Below are 20603 nucleotides of genomic sequence, written 5' to 3'. Positions count from 1 at the left end.
TAATTGATTGGGTTATTTTTAAATTCTATAAACAACCACAGTAATGGTAAGGAAAATCAAGTGGAAAAAGCACAAAATTATCTGCAGTGTTATCCCATTCACGGAGTCATTCAGCTTTTATGCAATCCATGCTTGCTGGCTTGGTAATTACTTGTTGCCTTCACCAAACTGAATGATGCTTTTTTACTAATGTATATTAATTGTGCAAAGTAATGGGTTTCATTATGACATTTCCATACATGCATACATTCTTCAATCATATCCCCCATTAACTTTTCTTATCCCCCCCAAACCCTTAAGAGTCTCCTTTTTACTCTCCTGTCCTTTTTATTTCCCTAAATTCCACAAAGGAAGGAAAACATGTAATATTTGTCTTTGTGGAACTGGCCTATTTCACTTGACATAATGATCTCCAGTTCCATCCATTTTCCTGCAAATGACATCATTTCATTCTTCTTTATGGCTGAATAATACTCCATTGTATATATGTATCACACCAAATTGAATGACTTTTATACCTAATTCACTACTGGTTTATTTTACATTGTTGGTGTAACTCCCAAATATATTTCATATTTGGTATTTTCCTGGGCTCTTATTCCAATGGTTCTAAGTCAGGCTATAGTTAAATAAAAATGAACAGAACAAGTTTGTGGATCAGATATGCTTTTATTTTAGAAATTGTTTCTTGCTGCATTGTAATTCCCAAGAAAAGCTCTGATTGTACACAGTAATTACGTGTTTCTGTGATTTTTTTGGTAACAAAAATCAAGTACACAACAAAATGAAGCATAGTAAAACATAAAACAAACGACCACAACAAAACAGCAATTCATAAAAAAACCCTCCTCTCACTTTGTTCTCCCTCATGAATTCATTCTTTTGTAAACAGCCTGGCCAAAAAAAAAGCACCACCTAAACATGGCAGAGTCTGATGGATGGGTTTCTCAGGCACTCCGCAGTCGGGGCAGTATTAAGGTTGTATCAGAATGAAAGAAGGAATGAGCATGAGTTTCCAGTTCTATAAATGGGTAAAAGACAGTCCTAGGAAATTCTAACTACAAATTCCTTCTACTCAAGAGTCCAATTTGAGATATACAAGGGATGAAAACGATGACAAAAGTCTCTAGGCAAATACATCATCAAACCTGATCAAAATTAATAAACAGAGTTAACAAAGAAAAGACTCTGTTAACTCCTCAGGTTCAGGAGAAATGAGATCATTTCTACTTTCTCAGTCTGTTCGTTGACATCTTTTAGAAAAGTTTTTCCCTCAGATCTGGGACTGGGAACAAAGTTTGGTACGCTTATTCTATTGTTTTCATGAAAACTTCCTGCCGCTTACTGCTCCAAACACATGATGTAGACTTTCTGGTTAGAGCCACAGGGAATTACAGTTGTCAATAGAGATATCTTCTTTTCGGTTATGATCATCTTGTGCCCTCTTCATCTGCAAAAATATGAAATATACACCGGCCTTAGTGTCATTGTCTTCCATGACAGCCTACACCTTCACCTGCCACTTATGAAACACACACAAGTAATTTTTCCATTTTCAACCATCTAATTCAGGGCAATTATGATAACAGACATAAATGACCAACATGTAAGTGGAGCTATAGACAAAATTCTTTGTGGAAAAACACTGGTGGTGTATTCATGATTTGAAATTCCACCTATGGTGGATTTAGTAGTTGGTATTAAACAGGTGTTTGAAGCAAGGTACATTACAGACAATGATGGAGCTCTGCCAACAAAAGAAATAGTCTCTAAACTGAAAAGACCACACACAGAGTGGGAGAAAATATTTTCCAGCTACACATCAGACAAAGGACTGATAACCAGAATATATAGGGAACTTAAAAAACTAAATTCTCCCAAAACTAATGAACCAATAAAGAAATGGGCAAGTGAACTAAACAGAACTTTCTCAAAAGAAGAAATTCAAATGGCCAAAAAACACATGAAAAAATGCTCACCATCTCTAGCAATAAAGGAAATGCAAATTAAAACCACGCTAAGATTCCACCTCACCCCTCTTAGAATAGCCATCATCAGCAACACCACCAACAACAGGTGTTGGCGAGGATGCAGGGAAAAAGAAACCCTTTTACACTGCTGGTGGGAATGTAGACTAGTACAACCACTCTGGAAAAAAATTTGGAGGCGTCATAAAAATCCAAACGTTGATCTACCATAAGATCCAGCAATATCACTCTTGGGGATATACCCAAAAGACTGGGACACAGATTACTCCAGAGGCACCTGCACACCCATGTTTATTGCAGCACTATTCACAATAGCCAAGTTATGGAAACAGCCAAGATGCCCCACCACTGACGAATGGATCAAGAAAATGTGGTATCTATACACAATGGAATTTTATGCAGCCATGAAGAAGAACGAAATGTTATCATTCGCTGGTAAATGGATAGAACTGAAGCACATCATTCTGAGTGAGGTTAGCCTGGCCCAAAAGACCAAAAATCGTATGTTCTCCCTCATATGCGGACATTAGATCAAGGGCAAACACAACAATGGGATTGGACTTTGATCACATGATGAGGTGAGAGCACAGAAGGGAGGGGTGAGGATAGGTAAGACACCTAAGAAACTAGATGGCATTTGTTGCCCTCAATGTAGAGAAACTAATGCAGATACTTTAAAGTGACAGAGGCCAATAGGAGAAGGGGACCAGGAACTAGAGAAAAGGTGACATCAAGAAGAATTAACCTAGAAGGTAACACACACACACAGGAAATCAATGCGAATCAACTCCCTGTATAGCATTCTTATCTCGACCAGCAAAAACCCTTGGTCCTTCCTATTATTGCTTATACTCTCTCCTCAACAAAATTAGAGACAAGGGCAAAATAGTTTCTGTCTGGTAGCGAGGGGGTGGAGGAAAAATGACCCAAACATTGTATGCACATATAAAAGAAAAAGATGGAGCTCTGCTCAGAATTCCTTCAACTTTTTTAAAAGCAATTTCAAGGATAACATTCCTTTCCTTCTTTCTTCTCCCTCCTGTTCCTCCAAGCACCCCCATCTGAGCTTTTGCTTCCAACACCAGCACCTGCTATTCTTCAAAGGCTGGGGTTCAGTACTGGAGTGGCCTTCACCCCGTGCTTCCTAGTGCCTTTTCTTGACCAATCAGTGATCTAGAGACGGTGGAGGGAATAAGCAAGACCAGCTCCCTTGCCTCTGGTTAGGACAGCACTTAGCCTAACTTCCTGAGCTCCCTTGATGGCCAGGCCTCTGCTGCCCTCTATGGGATTTTGCTGAAATGACACCCTTGCTTGGCTGGCTTGCTTCCTCCATTCCTTTACTGGTTCTCTGAAGAGGCCACCTGCTCAACAGATCACATACAAACTCTCAACTCCTGCGGACTTCAAGAGAAGTTAACCCAGGAAAAAATCTTAGAGAGGCTCCAGCCTCTGTGTCTTTAAACATTTTTGCTTAAGTAACCACCTCAAAAGAAAAAAAAATCATGTTCTTCTTTGCCCTATGCTTTTTAAAGTTGACATCTAATTTCTTTCATTATGAGCTTAAGTAGTTTAAAATAATTTTGTGACATGCTGTAAAAGCTGACATTTAAAAATAAAGCCTCTACATTTCTCTTTTAACTTGTCTAATGAAATCTAAATATCATCGTGACTTGCTAGCACCATTATAAAAAGTCAGATGTTTTAGCTGGGTGCCAAGGACTCATGCCTGTAATCCTAGCTACTTGGGAGGCTGAGATCAGGAGGATCTCAGTTCAAGGCCAGCCCAGGCAAATAGTTTGGAAGACTCTATCTGCAAAATAACCAGAACAAAATGGACTGGAGGTGTGGCTTAAGCAAAGTGCCTGCTTTGCAAGTACAAAGCCCTGAATTTAAACCCAACTTTCACAAAAAAAGTCAGATATTTTAAAATATTCATTTCACTCCTTAAACTTGTATTTTCATTCCACTTCCCCAATACAATTTTGTCCTAGCTGTAATATATTTATATGCTTTAAAATCTTTTATTATTTGCCTAATCCTATTTCACTGAAGGGGGAAATAAATATATGTATGTGTGTATGGTTTTTTTTTATTTCCTATGACTATAAGCATTCATGTGTTAAAATTTTGTCTAGATGGATTATCATTCAAATTTATCATAGCAGCATATACACTTAGATTTTGGTGAAAAGTAAACATCTCATTGAAAATGCATTTATTAATTAGATACAGTATTATTTTTATTCTTACCTTCACAACTCCCACCCCATCTCCACTGCTTGCCTGGGAGGGTTTTAGATCTGGGCTGACACACCATAATGGCAGAAAGGTGTACCTTTTGCGTGTGTGAAGTCAAGGGCATTTTTATTTTATCATTTACTCACATGTGTATACATTGTTTGAACCACCTCTCCACCTCCCCAGTCAAGGGCATTTCTAAAAGGAGATAAGAAACTAAGACCCTCCACTATTCCTCAGGTAGAAAGTGACCCTAAAGTCTAGCTTTTAGGAACTCACCCATTGTGTGTGTCCCCCAATGGAGCCAGAGGTATGTTTTCCTGTATGAAAAACACTGAACTGGCCTAAGCTCCTTATTACCATAAGAGACTTGAGTGCCGTCAGGTGACCTCAGAGATCACAAAGCTAATTAGCAACAGAACCAAAAGCTAGCCCCCAGGCTCCTCATTCCTTGTCAGGTGTTCTCTCCACCAAGGCCATCAGCATTGTCACTATAGCATAGTTGGAGACAGTAGCTAATATTCACTAAGCATTTGCTCTAAGTCAAGTGCTTACATTCATTTACTGCTCACATTAGTCTGTGAAGTAAGCTCTATTATCAGCCCCAGTTTATAGAAGAGGAAATGGAGAGTCAGAGGGCAAAGTGACATACCCAAGATTACATGATCAGTAATTGTGGACATAGGATTCAAATCCATGTCTGGTTCCACGAGTCACACTTTCAATTACTGTTTCCCAAAATGACTTCTATAAAACATCAGAAAATGTTCACTAATACAGCCGGGCACCAGTGGCTCATATCTATAATCCTAGCAACTTGAGAGGCTGAGATCAGAAGGACAGTGATCGAAGGCCAGCCCAAACAAAAAGCTTGTGAGACCCCATCTCAACCAGCACCTGTCATCCTAGCTGTAGTCAGAAGCCTAAAATAGGAGAATCATGATGCAGGCTGGTCTTGACCAAAAGCAAGACCCTATCTCAAAGATAACGAGAGCAAAAAGGGCCGGAGGTGGGGCTCAAGCAGCAAAGCACCTGCCTAGCAAGCACAAAGTCCTGAGTTTTAACCCCAGTACCACCTTAAAAAAATGTTCCCTGACACAACATCCTGTGATTGAACTGGTTTGACTATAGCTGCTTTCTCTGAATCATGTCTACCTACCCATTAAGGACAATGGAAAGTCCTGAGAAAAAGGACACATGCTTATGATTATGCTATGATCTCCAGTGGCGTGATTTCTTTTTTTTTTTGCCCAAATACCTATGAATATCCAGTGAAAAGACTCCCAACTAAAGAAGGCTCATTGAGGCTCCATTGTCCATAACACAGAGGCCAGTGCTCCTCAGACTCCAGCCTGCATCTGCATCACCTGGAGGCCCCTCTCCAGAGTTTCCGATTCAGTAAGTCTGGGAAGGGATCTGCGAATCTGCTTTTTGAATGAGTTTCCAAAAGATGCTAATATCGGTCTAAGAACCACACTTGGAGAAACATCAGATTAGATGATGGGAAAATAAAGACTAAGAAACAAGTCCTGGGCTGGCATAACGGGAAAGCAGATACAGTTGTGCTTTAAAAATCTACACTACATTCTAATGAGCAAGCAGACAACCTATCTATATGTATAAAAGAAAACTAGACAGAAAATGGGGAAAACAAAAGATACGCAAAATAATGTGGATGCCAATAATTTTATACGGTAGAATTTCATCTTTAGTTGTCAAGATATAGCCAGCCTTAGGAACTTGTTAAGGGTGATACCAGTGATTTTATGCCAGACACGGTGTGTCATTGAGCTTTATAGGGTGTCACTGCTGACTTTCAACAACTCAGACTTTCCTTTCCCTCACTTGATTTAAGGCAAACTTGTGTTCTATAGACATTGAGTGATACACAGCACTGGATTCAGGGCTGTGAATATTCTTAAGAAAGATGTTAGGGATGCCTGTGCCCTCCATTTTCTTATCTGTAAGAAGATACAGTGCACCTCAATGATTTCCATAGTCACCCAATTTCCAAATTCTAAGCTTCCCTGATTCTAAGGAAAAAAATGTGAGGACTGGGATGTAGCTCAGTGGTAGAGCGCTTGCCAGCACACATAAGGCCCTGGGTTTGATCTCCAGCACTGCAAAAATTAAACTAAAACACAAACTAAACTGACATTTTCTGAAGAGATTCAGATTGGCTCCATGGAGCAGGTATAGCCAAATGTCACTGAATCAAGCTGTTGGCTAGAGATCAGTGAGGAAAAGGATTAAAGACACTATTTCTAGATGTATGATATCTAATTACCACAAAAAAGTCTAGAAACCTTTAGGAGGAAAGAAATGATGAAGAATGACAACAAACAAGAAAGGAATTGGTAATGCTCACTTGATGATAACTCTTTTGATTTCCCCAATCTTATCATTTTCAGCAGCAAGGCACTATGAGGCAGCCAACTGAACTGATGCAGTCAGAATTCATAGAAGTGTTCTCCAAGCTTGAGCGTACATTGGGATCACCTGGAGAGCTTCATAGAAAATACTAATACCTGTGTCTCACCCCAGAGAATATGATGTAGTTGATATGGGTGGCGGAATTTTTGTTCCCACTTGGGGGACACTATGAATAGTGCTATTATACACATACTAGTATGTGACTTCTGGTGAAAAAAATACATATATGATATATATTTATGCTAGGTTTATACAATGGAGGAAGAATTAGGGGTCATTGGATATGCTTATTTTCAACTTTAGTATAGACCAGGAACATTTACTTTAAACTAATTTCCCACATGACTTAGGTGCACCTCAAGGACTGTGGATGGCTGCAGTGAAGCCAACTTTAGCATTCTGTTAATCCATCTCTCACTTTCTTGTTAGTTGTAGGTCCCTAGCCATTCCATTCCCTCCCCTCGCAGCCTAAGGAGCTGCCCTTGGCCTCCACACAGATCTCTGAATCACATCAGCCTTGACCTCTCCAAAATCCACAACAACTGAAGTTAGCAAACCAAGAAATCCCTAGATGAGAAGACCGTGAATGTTCTAACTCAGGAGCTCCTTGCTCAGTTCTTCCGCACGCCGATTCTGCACAGGGTCACGGGGTTCTTCCTGCTTCCTCAGGACCCATGGTCTTCATTCATGTCCCACTCACCTCTCCACTCCCTGACTCCACACCAAGCATTTACACCTACTTCTAACTTGACTGTTGTCAACACAACTGAGTCACTTTTTGCCTTTCTGGAATTTTATCTCCCTTGCCTCCTTATTTGGCTCTCTGGGTAATAAATCCCTTCTCTATTCTTGTCCTGTCATCTCTAATAAATTCCTGCTGCTCATAAGCCACCAGGGGAAAATCCAAACAAACAAAAGGACATCAGGATGTTTAACTACTGTACTCAAGATTACCTTGTTTTTCTTGTTTGTCATTTCCTGAGGCTAGAATTTCTTCTGTACGTGGCTCTTCTTTGTCAGTTACCATCAACTCCCCAGGAGAAAAGAGCAGATACAACTTTTGGATCAAATCCGTAACTGACCCAGAATCATTATCATCATTGTTCCCTAATACCAAGAAATGTTGCTCCTGGGAGTCAAAGTCACCAAATAAGTCACTGTTCTTTGTCTCTATTTTATACACCTCAGGAATAAGACTGATTTGATGGAGAAAAAGAGATGAAAAAGTGGTTAGCCAAGTCCCTCAAAAGAATGGATATAAATATAGCCAGATAATACAACAGGAATCCATTTTATGCATGTGACTAGAACAGTTCAAATGCAGTTTGTGGATGGACTCTGACTCTGGGGCAATTTTCTAATATTCTGAAGGGGAATCAGATTTGTTTCAGTGGCTTAGGTTTCCAAACTCACACTGTTTTCATCACTGAATTTTTGAGTACTTAGGGTTGTACTTTGCAAAGTCAAACCAGAAGGAATTCTACCTTGCACTCTCCATATGTATTTTGTTTATAAATATAAAAATGTTTTTATTTTCTTTTTCATGTTTTTCTTCTCCAATTTGACATAAGTTTTCTGTTCTGGCATTATCTGTTATGATAGTTTGTTATTTATTAATAATTACTAACAAGAGACTTTTGGGTAGAAATAACAGATATGAAAACATGGCTGCTTCTAATATAAGTCATGGTTCTACCTGCCACAGACTCCAGACCTGTGTTACCACCACAATTACTTACATTTAGAATTACTTACACTCCCCCAAAACTTGCATTCTAAAAACTAAAATGACATTCGCTTCATGTCATTTTCTTAAGGACTACTTCCAACTGCAGTATTCCCCAGTTTTGAGGTCTGTCAACTCACAATGCGGTGTCTTCCGTGCCAAGGTTCTCTGGGCCGGGAAAGGTAATGTTGTCACACTTGGATCTCAGGCCTTTGGTGGGGTATTTGTTGATGGCACCTGGAGAGAGAGTAGGCCGTTAGTCTAAATTTTACCCTTCCATGTTGTGACTACCACCCAAAGCCAGCTTACCTTTCCTCACAAATTAATCTTACAAGGGACTAGGCAAAGTAGGCACTCTGACACTGGAAGACCTTGTTGTTGATCAAGTCAATGAACCATAGTAGTAACTGAATTAAAAATTTCCATACTGTGTATGTCTCAGGCTTATGATATAATTCAAAAATATCTATTAATTCCTCCTGTCATCTGTTTTTCTCCCTGGAGATGGAGACTCTTTCTAGAAGATTCCATCAGCTATTGAAATTGCCTGCCTTTTTTCCATCTTGAGGTTGGGAGAAGACACTGTTTTTTGCCTACTAGTAACTATAATTCTGAAATTCCAGAATTTCTGAGGGCAATGTGAGTCCTGGGGTTCTATGGCTACCAGAAAACCTGAGTCCCTGTGAAAGCCTGGCAAAATTGCAGCAGCTACAGACAATCACGCAACATGGTGGTCTCTGCCCCACTCCTGGTTCCCAGCACAGGCCAACACTTGTTTGATGTGATAAGATCTTGGGTATGTTACTATATCTATGTCTAAAATTTCAACACATGGGCAGAGGCTGGGGCAGCCACTCTCAGAGCTCCACTGGGTAAAGACACTCTTAAAAGTCCCTGCATGTCTGTGTCTGAGCTAGATGTCTAGGACAGATGCTCAAGAAGATATGTGTACCTATGGCTCATAAGAATTCAGGTCAGAACCAAGGTTATTTTACGACAGAACAAAATACAGTCCTTGTAGCAGGTGGAGGGTGGTGGAAATGGCATATATTACAGCACTAGACCTTGTTAAGGGCTTAGTAATTAAAGTATAGTTTAATGGGCAATAACATAACTCTGGGGTCAGAATGTGTAAGGGTGAGTCTAGAACCAGCCAGTTATTATTACCAGTTATTATTATGAGCTTTTAAGCAATTATTTTTTTGGTGGTACTGGTGATTGAACTAAGGGCCTCACCTTGCTAGGCAAGCACGCTAACACTTGAGTCATGCTCGAAGTCCTTTTGCTTTAGTTATTTTTCAGATAGAATCTTATGATTTTGCCCAGGGCCGGCCTCGGACTATGGTCCTCCTGTCTTCACCTCCCAAGTATCTGGTATCCCAGACGTGTGTCACACACCCACCCTTAATTTATTTAATGTTTTTGAACCCCAATTTTTTCCCTTATAAAAGAGCAATGAATACTTTCCTTTAAGGAATACGCAGAAGATTACATGATATAATTCTTTCAAGAACATGACATACACTAAATACTTACAGATTAGGGATAAAGGAAACTTCACCCATTTGAGAATTTCCTAGAAGAAACGTGGACAATGCAGCAGCCATGTTCAAGGACAACGAGACCTAGGATTTTTTTTCCCTGCCTCCTACTCACTCACATTCCACCACTCTTAACTGAAGTGAGGATTGTTTGACTAAGTCTGCTGATGGCCTGTACACAGAGACATTAAATGTATTGCAAAGACAATAGAAAAGCTTGGACAACTTACGTCTGATTGAATGGATAAATGGCTTGACAAACTTGATGATATAGTCCAGATCTGGCTTGTGGGTCCGGCCAAGCTGGACTAAATGATGATCCAGGGGGTGGCTGGCCAGTTCTTCCAATTCCTTGTCATCGTGTATAGGACCAAAGGAAAACACAAATATGGAGTAGCCTTGACACTTGGCTCTCAAAGATACAGTACTTAAGACTTCCTTGTCTAAGGGGTTGGTTTCACCAGCAGATATTATAAAGATAACCTTGTTTTTCCTCAGGTTGGGGGTTCCTACAAAGACATTATCAATTGTCCACTGCAGAGCATGGCCAATAAAAACATCTCCATTGAGCTGTTGAAGAGAGTCTTGGAGATGATGCTTCATTTGGTATAAACTGTTATAAGTAACCAAATCAAATTCCAAGTAGACCGGGCATTCTTCAGAGTTGGGCAGATAGCCTTGGGGAGAGTAGGTCAGAACAGCCACTCTGTCCCCTAAGATGGAGGTCAGTGGATCTGGGGCAATGTGAAAGTTATCAAGCACTGAGGTTATAAAGGTTTTCAATTCTTTAAAGTCATCACTTCCTACTCTTTGAGAGGCATCTATGAGGAAAGCCACATCCATGTAATATTCTTGAAGAGAGGCATCTCTGGGCTTATACCCAAGACCTGATTCTTCTTTTCTGCCATGATTTTCATGCCCTGTAACAGAATTATTCAAGTCACTCTTCTGAGTAGGATTAACTTGAAACTCCCAGCCATCAAGAGCAAATATACGGCATGGGGTGTCGCCATACTTCATTCCCACATCCACGGCAGACATCACTAACCAATCACAGTACTTGCTCCCAGTGACTTCTCCAAATCTGTCTTCACACAGTGCTTAGAGAACTATTACCATTCAACACACATTGTTGAATTAAAAACCAATTTGCAATCCTATCTCAGATTTTTGTAAAAGGATTTGACTCCAAATATTATAATGCAAGATGAGAAACAAAGCTATTTTTGATGTATTCTACATGGTTCCAAAATTTGGAGTTCACATTTGCATCTACTTGGAGATAATTATATGTAATGATGCCAAGAGAAAGTATAGTTGTTAAGGCTATATTTATTGATGGCACAAAATCGTACACCTTCATACACGTGTAGATAAAATTCATCTTGAGGTGATGTCATGAGAGCAAGTATAAACAAGTACTGATTTTAGACTCTCAGTGTTATATAAGACATGACATACTTTGAGATTTGGGAACTCAAAATGCCAGTCTGCAAACAGTTTTTCATCCCATGACAAGATAAGGAGCTGAAGTAAGTCAACTCTAATGTTAAGCACTGATTGGTTCAACTGACATTAATTTTTTGGAGCAAGACTTTCTCCGTGAAGGAAATGGTACCTCAGTTTACATTCTGATACAAGCTTATTTTGTTGCAAATCAGCACTTCAAGTAACAATACTCTAAGTCTATGGATTATGAAACCTGTCCTCAACCATGGGAATGATGGTAGTAAGGTCACAACAGGAAACACTAGTTCAGGAAGACAGGAAGTAGATAGCCAACATTCTTTCCTTCTATGAAAGAACTGTGTTTGTAAACGTAATCAAGCAAACAAGCAAGAAGTAGATTTCTAACTGGCAAAAATGTTTTGATCCCTATTTTTGCTTTTACTAGATCCTTTTACATTTAGCATTTTATTTAATTCTCATAATAATAAATCAATTAACCTGTATTAATGCTATAAAAACTTTTTTTTTTTGTAGTACTGAGGTTTGAAGTCAGGGCCTTCACTTTGAGCCACTCCACCAGCCCTATTTTTTTTAATGTGTTTTTTCAAGAAAGGATCTCTTGAACTATTTGCCCGGGCTGGCTTTGAACTGTGATTCTCCTGATCTCTGCCTCCTGAGTAGCTAGGATTATAGGTGTGAGCCACCGGCGCCCAGCTAATTCTTTTTATCTATTGTCAGATTTGATCTGCAAAAATTTCATTTAGAATTTTTGACCTATGTTTATGAAGAATGTTACCTTAGCTATCTAACATATATGCAATAATTGTTTATAGTATTCCCCGGTTATTCTTTCAGTAGCTGTAGAATATGCTTCTTTTCTCAACCCCAGTATTGGTTATCTGTGTCTCCTCTTTCCTGGTGAGTTTGATTATAGATTTATCAAGTTTTTTGACTCCAAAGAAACAACTTTTAGTCTTACTGATTTTTCTCTATTAATTTTTTATTTCATTGAATTTTTCTTAAATTTTATTATTTTCTTCTGTTACCTTGGGCTTAACTTTTCCCTTTTCTTGGTTCCTAAGATGGAAGTTGAGCTGGAGTGTGGCTCAAGTGGCCTGCCTAGCAAGTGTGAGATCCTGAGTTCAAACTCCAGTATCAACAAAGAAGATAGAAGTTGAAGTCATTGATTTGAAGCCTTTCTTCTTTACCAATAGAGGCATTTAATGTTAAAAAATTCTTTGTAAGTACTGCTTTAGAGGAATCCCACAAATTCTGGTGTATTTTTCATTTTCGTTCACTTCAAAATACTTTTTAATCTGCTATTGACTACTTCTTTGACCATGGATTATTTGAACATGCTTTATTTAGTTTCCAAATACTTGGGGATTTTTTTTGAAGGATCTTCCTGGTTTGCTTTTTTAACTTATTTCTGTTTTGGCCAGAGAACATACTTGATAGAACTTGAATTTTTTTAAAATCTTGGGCATTGTCTACATACATTCCACAAAATGGTCCATTTTGACAAATGTTTCACAAGCACTCGAAAAGAATATGCAACCTGTTGTTGGTAGAGTTTTCTACAAATGTCAAGTATTTCCAACTGGCTGGAAGTGATGTTCAAGTCTACCCTAATCTTGCTTATTTTCTGCCTACTCTTTCTATCAGATATCTGGAGGGAATATTGAAACTCACTGAGACTCATTCTATTTATTTTAACCTTTTCTCACTGTATATTTCATTTTGAGTAATTTCTATGCTACATTTGCAAGTTCACTAATTTTTTTCTTTTGCCAAATCTAAGCTACCATAAACCTCACATCCAGTATATTGTTCATGCTAGATGGTCTAATTTTCACCTCTATAAATTCTGTTTGACTCTTCTTTTTCTGTCTTCTATGGCTCTACTTGACTTTGTAACATATGGAATAGAGTTATAGCTTTTAATATCTTTGTCTGCTAATTCTAACATCTATGCCAGCTCTGGTTTGATTTCAGGTGATTAAATTCTTCATTAGGGTCATGTGTTACTTCATCTTTTTACGTCAGACATGATGAAATGTTCATGGTTGAGTGTGGGATACTTTCGTATTCTTGTAAGTGTGTGTGTGCTTTGTTATGAGAGAAAGTGAAGTTACCTGGGAAGAGTTTGAGCTTTCTGGATGTTGCTGTTATGATTTGTCAGGTGAGTCTGGAACGGTGCCCAATGTACCGCCAATTATTTCCTATTATTGAGACAAAGTCTTCCTGAATTTTCTTTCCTATACTTAATGAATCTTGAGTTTTTCCAGCTAGTGGGAACTATTCCAAGCCCTGTGTGAGTGAATGGCTCTACACTCCTTTCAGGCTGAGGTTCTTTCCTCAGCCTCTTGTAATCTCCTTACATGCACTTACTAATAGTACTCTGCTAAATAATTTAGGGAGACCACCTACAGATTCTCTCCATGTATGCCTCTCTCTTCTGTGGTCCTCTGTCTTGTGGACCTGAAGCCCCTTGGTCTCCCTGGACTCTCAGCTCTGTCTCCTCATCTCTTGGAGTTCACTGGGACCCACCTGAATTCCCCCTTTCTATACCATGGTCTGGAAACTCAAGACAATGAACTGGAGCAATTGTAGCATTCACCAAACTTGTTTCTGATTTCTCAGGATCACTGTCTTTCATTTCCTAATGTCCAGTGTCTTAAAACTGCTGTTTAAATCTATGTTTTTTCTTGTTGTTATTCAACTGGGAGGCAAACTCAGTTTCTTTGTTCCATTTTGGATAGTTCTAATACAAGAGAATTGAACATCATCTTTGAGATGTTCCATATTCTCTTCCTTGTCCCAAGGCACTAAGAAGCGGGTTTGTATATACCAAGTCTTCCTTCACTGACACATGTGTGAGTATGGAAACAGGATTTCGCATTTCATAAGCCTGTTTGGAATGTATAGGCCTTCCATTTCCATTTCCATTTCCCACCTGGAACCCAGACTCCAACTCTTCCTAGAATTTCTGATGGAGATGGAGGTCCCTGATTTAACCACTAAATATGAAACAAGAAGTGAAGTCATCAGTGTATTCTTTTATTGTTCTTCGCTGTGTATGTTATTTAATGCACATCACTACCAAAAACACTGCTAGGTATGTTAGGAACTATAAGATTAATTAAATGGCATTTCTGCCTTTTGGAGTTTGCGATTCTGCACTTGACTAACCCTTATCTACTCTGTCACCAAGACCTCTGCTTTCCAACTACATCATTTCAGTTTCCTTAGAAAGGTAAGCCCTACTGTGGTGGGGGAATATTTTCTCATACATGCCCCATGCCAGAAATATCACTGTTTTTTCAAGCTTTCCTTTTATAAATGAGCAAAATCTCAATCTTTCCCAAAGTACCTGGTAAAACTATTTCCTAAAAAAGGTATATTTCATCTTCAAAATCTCTAAAAAATAGGTTCCTTCTCTACTTACAGGATTAGCATGAGAATCAAAGAAACTAAATGTAGATCATATTGCCTTGAAAATTCTAAAATTTAGTCAAGCCTAAGATGTGATTATTCTACTTTAAGTCTAAAATCATCTTGCTTAGGCAGATGGGTATTTCAAAAACACTTTCCTTCCAGAAAACTGGGAGAAATATGGACAAAATATACTCATAGCTCACAGCAATGCTTTGTATTTTCTAGAAATGTTGTCTGTACCAAATTCCTGTCTCCAATTCTGTGGAAGAAATTCCTTGGAAAGGCAGAAGAGGATGAGCTGGCTTACTTTATTATGGATAAGACTTGGTTTGAATTATGCATCTGGCTGGATTTCCAGGGAAGTCATCCAGAGGTTAACCTCACTTTGACCAAGGATGTAAGCCACAAAGCCAAGTGCACTCTGGTATTTTGGGGGAGATGGAAGGGAAGTTTAGGGAGAGCTTTTTGGACTGGTATTACATGCACTGTGAGGCAGCTATGCTATCTTTTGTGGCATTTGTGGGACATCTTAAGACTTGCAGGGGTTGCCCAGTAGTCTGCTTTGGAATTTGTCCAGATGTCAAAATGAACCATGCCTTTTCCACAAGAAACTCACATGTACAGTTGAAACTACTGTATGTATAAGGTTCTGTCCATATGAACCTTAGCCGATATTATTCAAGTTAACGTTATTTAAATGACTTGCCACGGAGTTGTCAATGCTTTCTTTTTGAGTCTGAGCATTTAGCTGACCATTGGGTTTGCTTCAGATCTAGGGCTCAGTTCTTACACAGGTCTTCTCTCATTGCATCTTCCTTCTAGTACTATGAGGGTAGAATTACGATCACTCCCATTTTACAGATGAGCAAACTAAGGCTTGGAGAAGGATAAATGACTTGGCCAAGAAATGCCAAGAAGGGTAAATGACTTGGCACAGAATGTAAGTGGTAGAATCAGGATTTGAATTCAGTTCTGTCTAATTCCTTCATCAGATGGAATTAGATGAAGATGGAGTTGAAACATGAAGGCCCACATGTTAGGCTCATTACAGACTTAAGGACCTGGTTTAAAGAGCATGGTTTTCAGTAAATTGCTATTCCTTCTTACTGAAGCCATTAGAGAATAAGTGTTTTCTTCTAAAAGCAATTCTGTAAGTAAAATAAATTTGTATTCTTTTCTTCTCTAGGCATTGGAGAAAGTGACAATGGGCAGGACCTTTGGAGTTTGAGTCCTGTCTCTGTCCAGAGCTAACTCTGTGACCTTAAGTCTTTTTCTGCCTCAGTTTTACTCCCTAAAACACTGAAATAACAAATTACAAGAACCTGACAAGGCTCTTGAGGAAATTAAATTTGCACAGTGCCTAGCATGTCCTGGGTACCACATGAATTTGTTTTTTTAGAAGGAAACAAATAGAAAAATCTTAGGCATCCCAAACCCTTTCCATGATAACATGTCTTCAGAATTTCCATAAGAAACAATGCAAAGCCCATTGGCATAACCTATACACACACGGGCATGCAACTCTCAGAACTGGGCAGGATAATTTCTGTAAGCTTGTCTTTAGAGGTGTTGCCAGTACTTTACACAACTCTTCACGTAACACCATCAACTCAGGCCTGTCCTCCCTTCTGCCTGATGAAGTCACAGGTCAAGCTCTCTGGGCCAGGGTAGCAAGGGAGGCAGGCACACTGTGTGTATCTGATTGTGTGTCATTGATTTCATGCCAAAGGGAAATATAGATGCCCAAAATTCTCTCGTCTTGCTGTGAGATCCTTCCCCTCTTTGCTCTGATACTTTCTATACCGCCTCCTTCTCTATCATTGTAGCCTTCTAAACTGGATTCTAAAGGAATCTTAAATTCAGTAAGAATATTAAGGACATTTTGGACAGTGAGCCCTCTAGTCACCATTTACTTCTTCAATTTTACTAAAAGAAGAAGTCATAGTCGCCATCTTGAATTTGAAAAAAAATATTGTGTTAGATACCAGCACTACCTTTGTTTGATTCTCTACTAGTGTCAAATCGTAAGGATCCAGGCTACTTAAAAATTTCCATCATCTTTCATTTCCTTACCAGAAACGAGACTTGCAGGTTCTGCAATTTTCTGATCTTTTTTATGGTTATTCACTAACTTCTGTGGCTCTAACATTTGGCTTGGGATATAAACCAAATGGTCGCCTCCACTGTCCTTCAACACCACAGATGAGCCTCCTCCAGCATTTAATTCTTGGCCAATGAAGCTGTTCTTGTCTGAAGAAACCTCATATAGCTCAGTGGTAAATCTATATTTAAAAAAAGGAAAGTCTTAGGTGAGCCTAGATACTTTTGGAGAAAAAAACAAAGTCCCAACAATTTAATATAGTTCTTTAATTTTTTTTAATTGGGTGGTAAAAATCTAAGTGAATTTCAACAAATTAATTCATAAAGATTCATTATACATATTATTTTTTAAAACTAAGATAAATTTTCCATTTATCCTTCCTTTTCCCACATCTGCTTGTAGCCCATGAAGCATTACTTTGGAGCAAGCCATGTCTGATTTGCATAGAGTGGTTGATAAGTGACAAGGAACTCAATCAGAGGTTATTCAGAAAAACTTTATTATGTCTCAGACTGATACAGTTACCATACAAAGCAGTCGTTTAACTTACAAAGCACTGCTCTGAGAAGAATAAGGCTATATAAAAGATATCCCACTGGTGTCAGTGCCTATTAAAATGGTGTCAACATTTATACATTAGGCAGTTTGAGTTCTCTTTGATAATTTGAGAATCCTGTGTTTTTGTTTAGATAACAGAAGACATATTCAAAACAGCTATTCTTGATCATGACATCTTATGCAATTTCAATGTCTGTGTTTGCATTTATAGTAGTACCCAGAAGTACTACTTTAACTGTTGAGAGCTAATGAGGTAAGGGAAAAATAGACATAACACAAAAATGATACATTCACACCATGTGAAAGCCAAATGACATCATAACACACTGTGTGGATGACAATTTTGCAGTTGTACAAGAGAATAACAGTTGAGAAACCAAGTCATCGGGCATCACAGGCATCCAGCTGAACACAGAGAGACCTCTGCAGTGTGAACCATGTTTTCCATATTGACGAAGGCACACTCCTTTGTTTTGTGTTCAGGGATTCAGTCTCAGAGATTGATTTTCCTTTATTCAAGTTCGTGGCATCTTCAGGTTGGGGAATGCCACTTTGCATGGCACCAGTGTGGAACTGTCCTTTAGAAGGTATTGGCTCCCAGAAATTTCCCTGCTGAGCTATCAAGTAAATGAAACCTAGCATAAGGAGAACATGTACTTGCATGAATTCTGGGGAATCCTGGTCATTCTGCTTCTGGATGAATCTAAGAGGCCAGATGTCTTTTTCTTATTTTAACCTGAAAGGAGATGGGTAAGAATGGACCTGGGATGTCCCAAGGTTGCAGTTAGGGATCCAAGCTCCATGAACTGCAGAGTGACCAAGACAAGGGCCACTCATCATATTTGATGGTCGAGATTTGTTCTCATTAATTATTTCTATTTTTATTTAAGATATAATATTAAGTTATTTGCATGTACAATTATATTGTGAGATCTTTTATACAATGTTTTGGGGATGAAATGATAATTCCTATGCAGCCCCAGACTTAGTGAGATAAGACATTGGTATAAAGTCATAAGTGCCTTAGCAGAGACATAAAAAGATTCCAAAAAAAAAAAAAAGAGGGCTATGGGGTTTTTTATTGAGTTTTGGTTGTTGTTTGTTGGCATTTTTTTGAGACTCACTATGTAGCCCTGGTTGGTCTTGAAATCACAATCCTCCTGCCTCAGCCTCCCAAGTTCTGGAATTATAGGCATGAACCACCATGCCTGGCTAGGATTTTGATGGGGAGAAAATATCAGCTTCAAAGAGGAAAGAGCTTCAATTAGGACCTTGAAGGATAACTAGGATTTGACTGGAAAGAACAGGGTCCCAGCAGTTGACCAGAGACCAGGAGGGTGGAAAGGCATAGTTCACACAAGACAGACAAGAGTCCAGAGCAGCTAGTACTCAGTGCCTCACGATGAGAACTGGGAAACGAGGTTGCCGAGAACTGAGGATAAATTGTGGGTTCTATTCTGAGGTAAATTTCATTATGTCATTTACAGGAAAATGGATGGAACCAGCGAGCATCATGTTGAGTGAGATAAGTCAGGCTCAGAAAGACAAAGACAGAGACACCATGTCATCATCATAAGAAGAACACAAAATGTGAAAGGGGGACTGTTGGGAGCAACCATTGGGAGGGGTAGGGGAAAGGAGATGATGATGGAGGATGGAAATAATCAAAGTACATTATATATATGTGTGTGTATGACAACAGCATAATTAAACCCAAAAAATTGTTTAAGAGGTTGGGAAGGGGGCTGGTTGAGTGGCTTAAGTGGTAGAGTGTCCACCTAGTGAGTGTGAGGCCCTGAGTTCAAATGCCAGTGCTGTAAAAAAAGGGAGGGGGTACGAAAGAGAGAGGTTAAGAAAGAGTAATATAGATGGGGTGAATTTGATTGGAAAGTACATGCATGTTGTAAATATCATAACAAAATCCATTTGTACAATTAATTTATGCTAATAAAAAAATTGAGAACTTCAGTACAGACTGAAGTTTTCCTAAGAAAACCATGAACTTAAAAGCAAGATTGTTATAAAGCTTGTGATGTTATAACAACGTCAAACCACAAAGCACGTTTGATATCGACTTCTGCTACAGATAATGGGGTATATGGAGGGCCTTTACTTGAGAGAACTTGTTAGTTTCCTTAGCCTAATGATCTCCCATTTGCCACTTACAGACCCATCAGTCAATTACCAATCACTTGTAAAGATGACAGCTTTCCAACTCACCGGAGAGAGCCATCCTCCTCGCCCTCTCCTTCCAACTCAAGGCGCTTGCAGGCGTTCTCCAACATCGGTGGTGGGTACTGATTGAATTCTCCTATGCAGAGAACAAAGTTACAGTTTGATTTTAAAACCAGAAATTGTGTTTGCTAGGGAAAAAGAATCCCAATGGGAATCCTCTTGAAGCAATAAATGTTACTAACAGGTTTCAATAGAATTTGGCTGTGGTGAAAACAGAGCGTTCCAACAACTAGAAATGCCATTCAAAACCGATTTCAGAGTGTTTTAGCAACCAAAGAATTGCTAGGGTCCTAGAAAAAGATCTCAAGTCTTCCATCTGAAGGTTAATGATTTGGTCAGAGACATGTGATTTCCACATGCCCAGGCTAACATAATTTAAGGGACAGTCTAGTCTGATTCTCTAAAGCCTTTTCACTCAAACTTGTACTAGTAGGTCAAACCAAAAAAAGATATTTTATTACGTGATGTTATTTCTGTCCTTCCACACCAATGAACACTGATTTCCTATAAGGCAAAGAATCACAGGAAAGATTTTAGCTAACTCTTCTAAATACTATGTCCCTATAAGCGATTCCAGATCTTATTCTGTAAATTGTAGAATATTGGGGAGTTTATCATTTCCCCCTCATTCAGGCAGATAAACAGTTTTTTTTATTAAAAGAGGCCTTTGCTCACTGAATGAGCTCAGGGAATGCTGTGGTTTCATAGTAATCACATTTCTCTAATTCTAAGATAAACGTTTATTTCCTTTTTTCCATTAGTCTAAAATGAGAATTTGTCTACTGATCAAGTTGTTGCTCAGGCAGGAACTGTGACACAGTTGTCATTGCTGTGCACGTGGGACTAGCAAATGTGCCAGCATTTTGGGAAACGCTCTCAGAAGTATTGGTAATCTT

General features: G+C 38.9%; 1 protein-coding gene across 1 annotated transcript in view; it reads right to left on the bottom strand.

The window, feature by feature from the left end:
• Nucleotides 1-661: 661 nt before the first annotated feature.
• Nucleotides 662-20603, bottom strand: part of Col6a5 (collagen type VI alpha 5 chain) — a 107134-nt gene continuing 87192 nt past the window's right edge. The window contains exons 36-41 of the mRNA XM_074059245.1: nucleotides 19693-19783; nucleotides 16887-17095; nucleotides 10157-10846; nucleotides 8526-8622; nucleotides 7614-7855; nucleotides 662-1450 (exon numbers count right to left, since the gene is read on the bottom strand). Of these exons, the coding sequence (XP_073915346.1) occupies nucleotides 1431-1450; nucleotides 7614-7855; nucleotides 8526-8622; nucleotides 10157-10846; nucleotides 16887-17095; nucleotides 19693-19783 (1349 nt within the window). The 3' untranslated portion in view covers nucleotides 662-1430. The remainder of the gene's footprint in view (nucleotides 1451-7613; nucleotides 7856-8525; nucleotides 8623-10156; nucleotides 10847-16886; nucleotides 17096-19692; nucleotides 19784-20603) is intronic.

Source organism: Castor canadensis, chromosome 17 (assembly GCF_047511655.1).
Source record: "Castor canadensis chromosome 17, mCasCan1.hap1v2, whole genome shotgun sequence".
Lineage (NCBI taxonomy): Eukaryota > Metazoa > Chordata > Mammalia > Rodentia > Castoridae > Castor > Castor canadensis.
The sequence above is the reverse complement of the archived record's forward strand: the minus strand, read 5'-3'. Positions and strand labels throughout refer to the sequence as shown.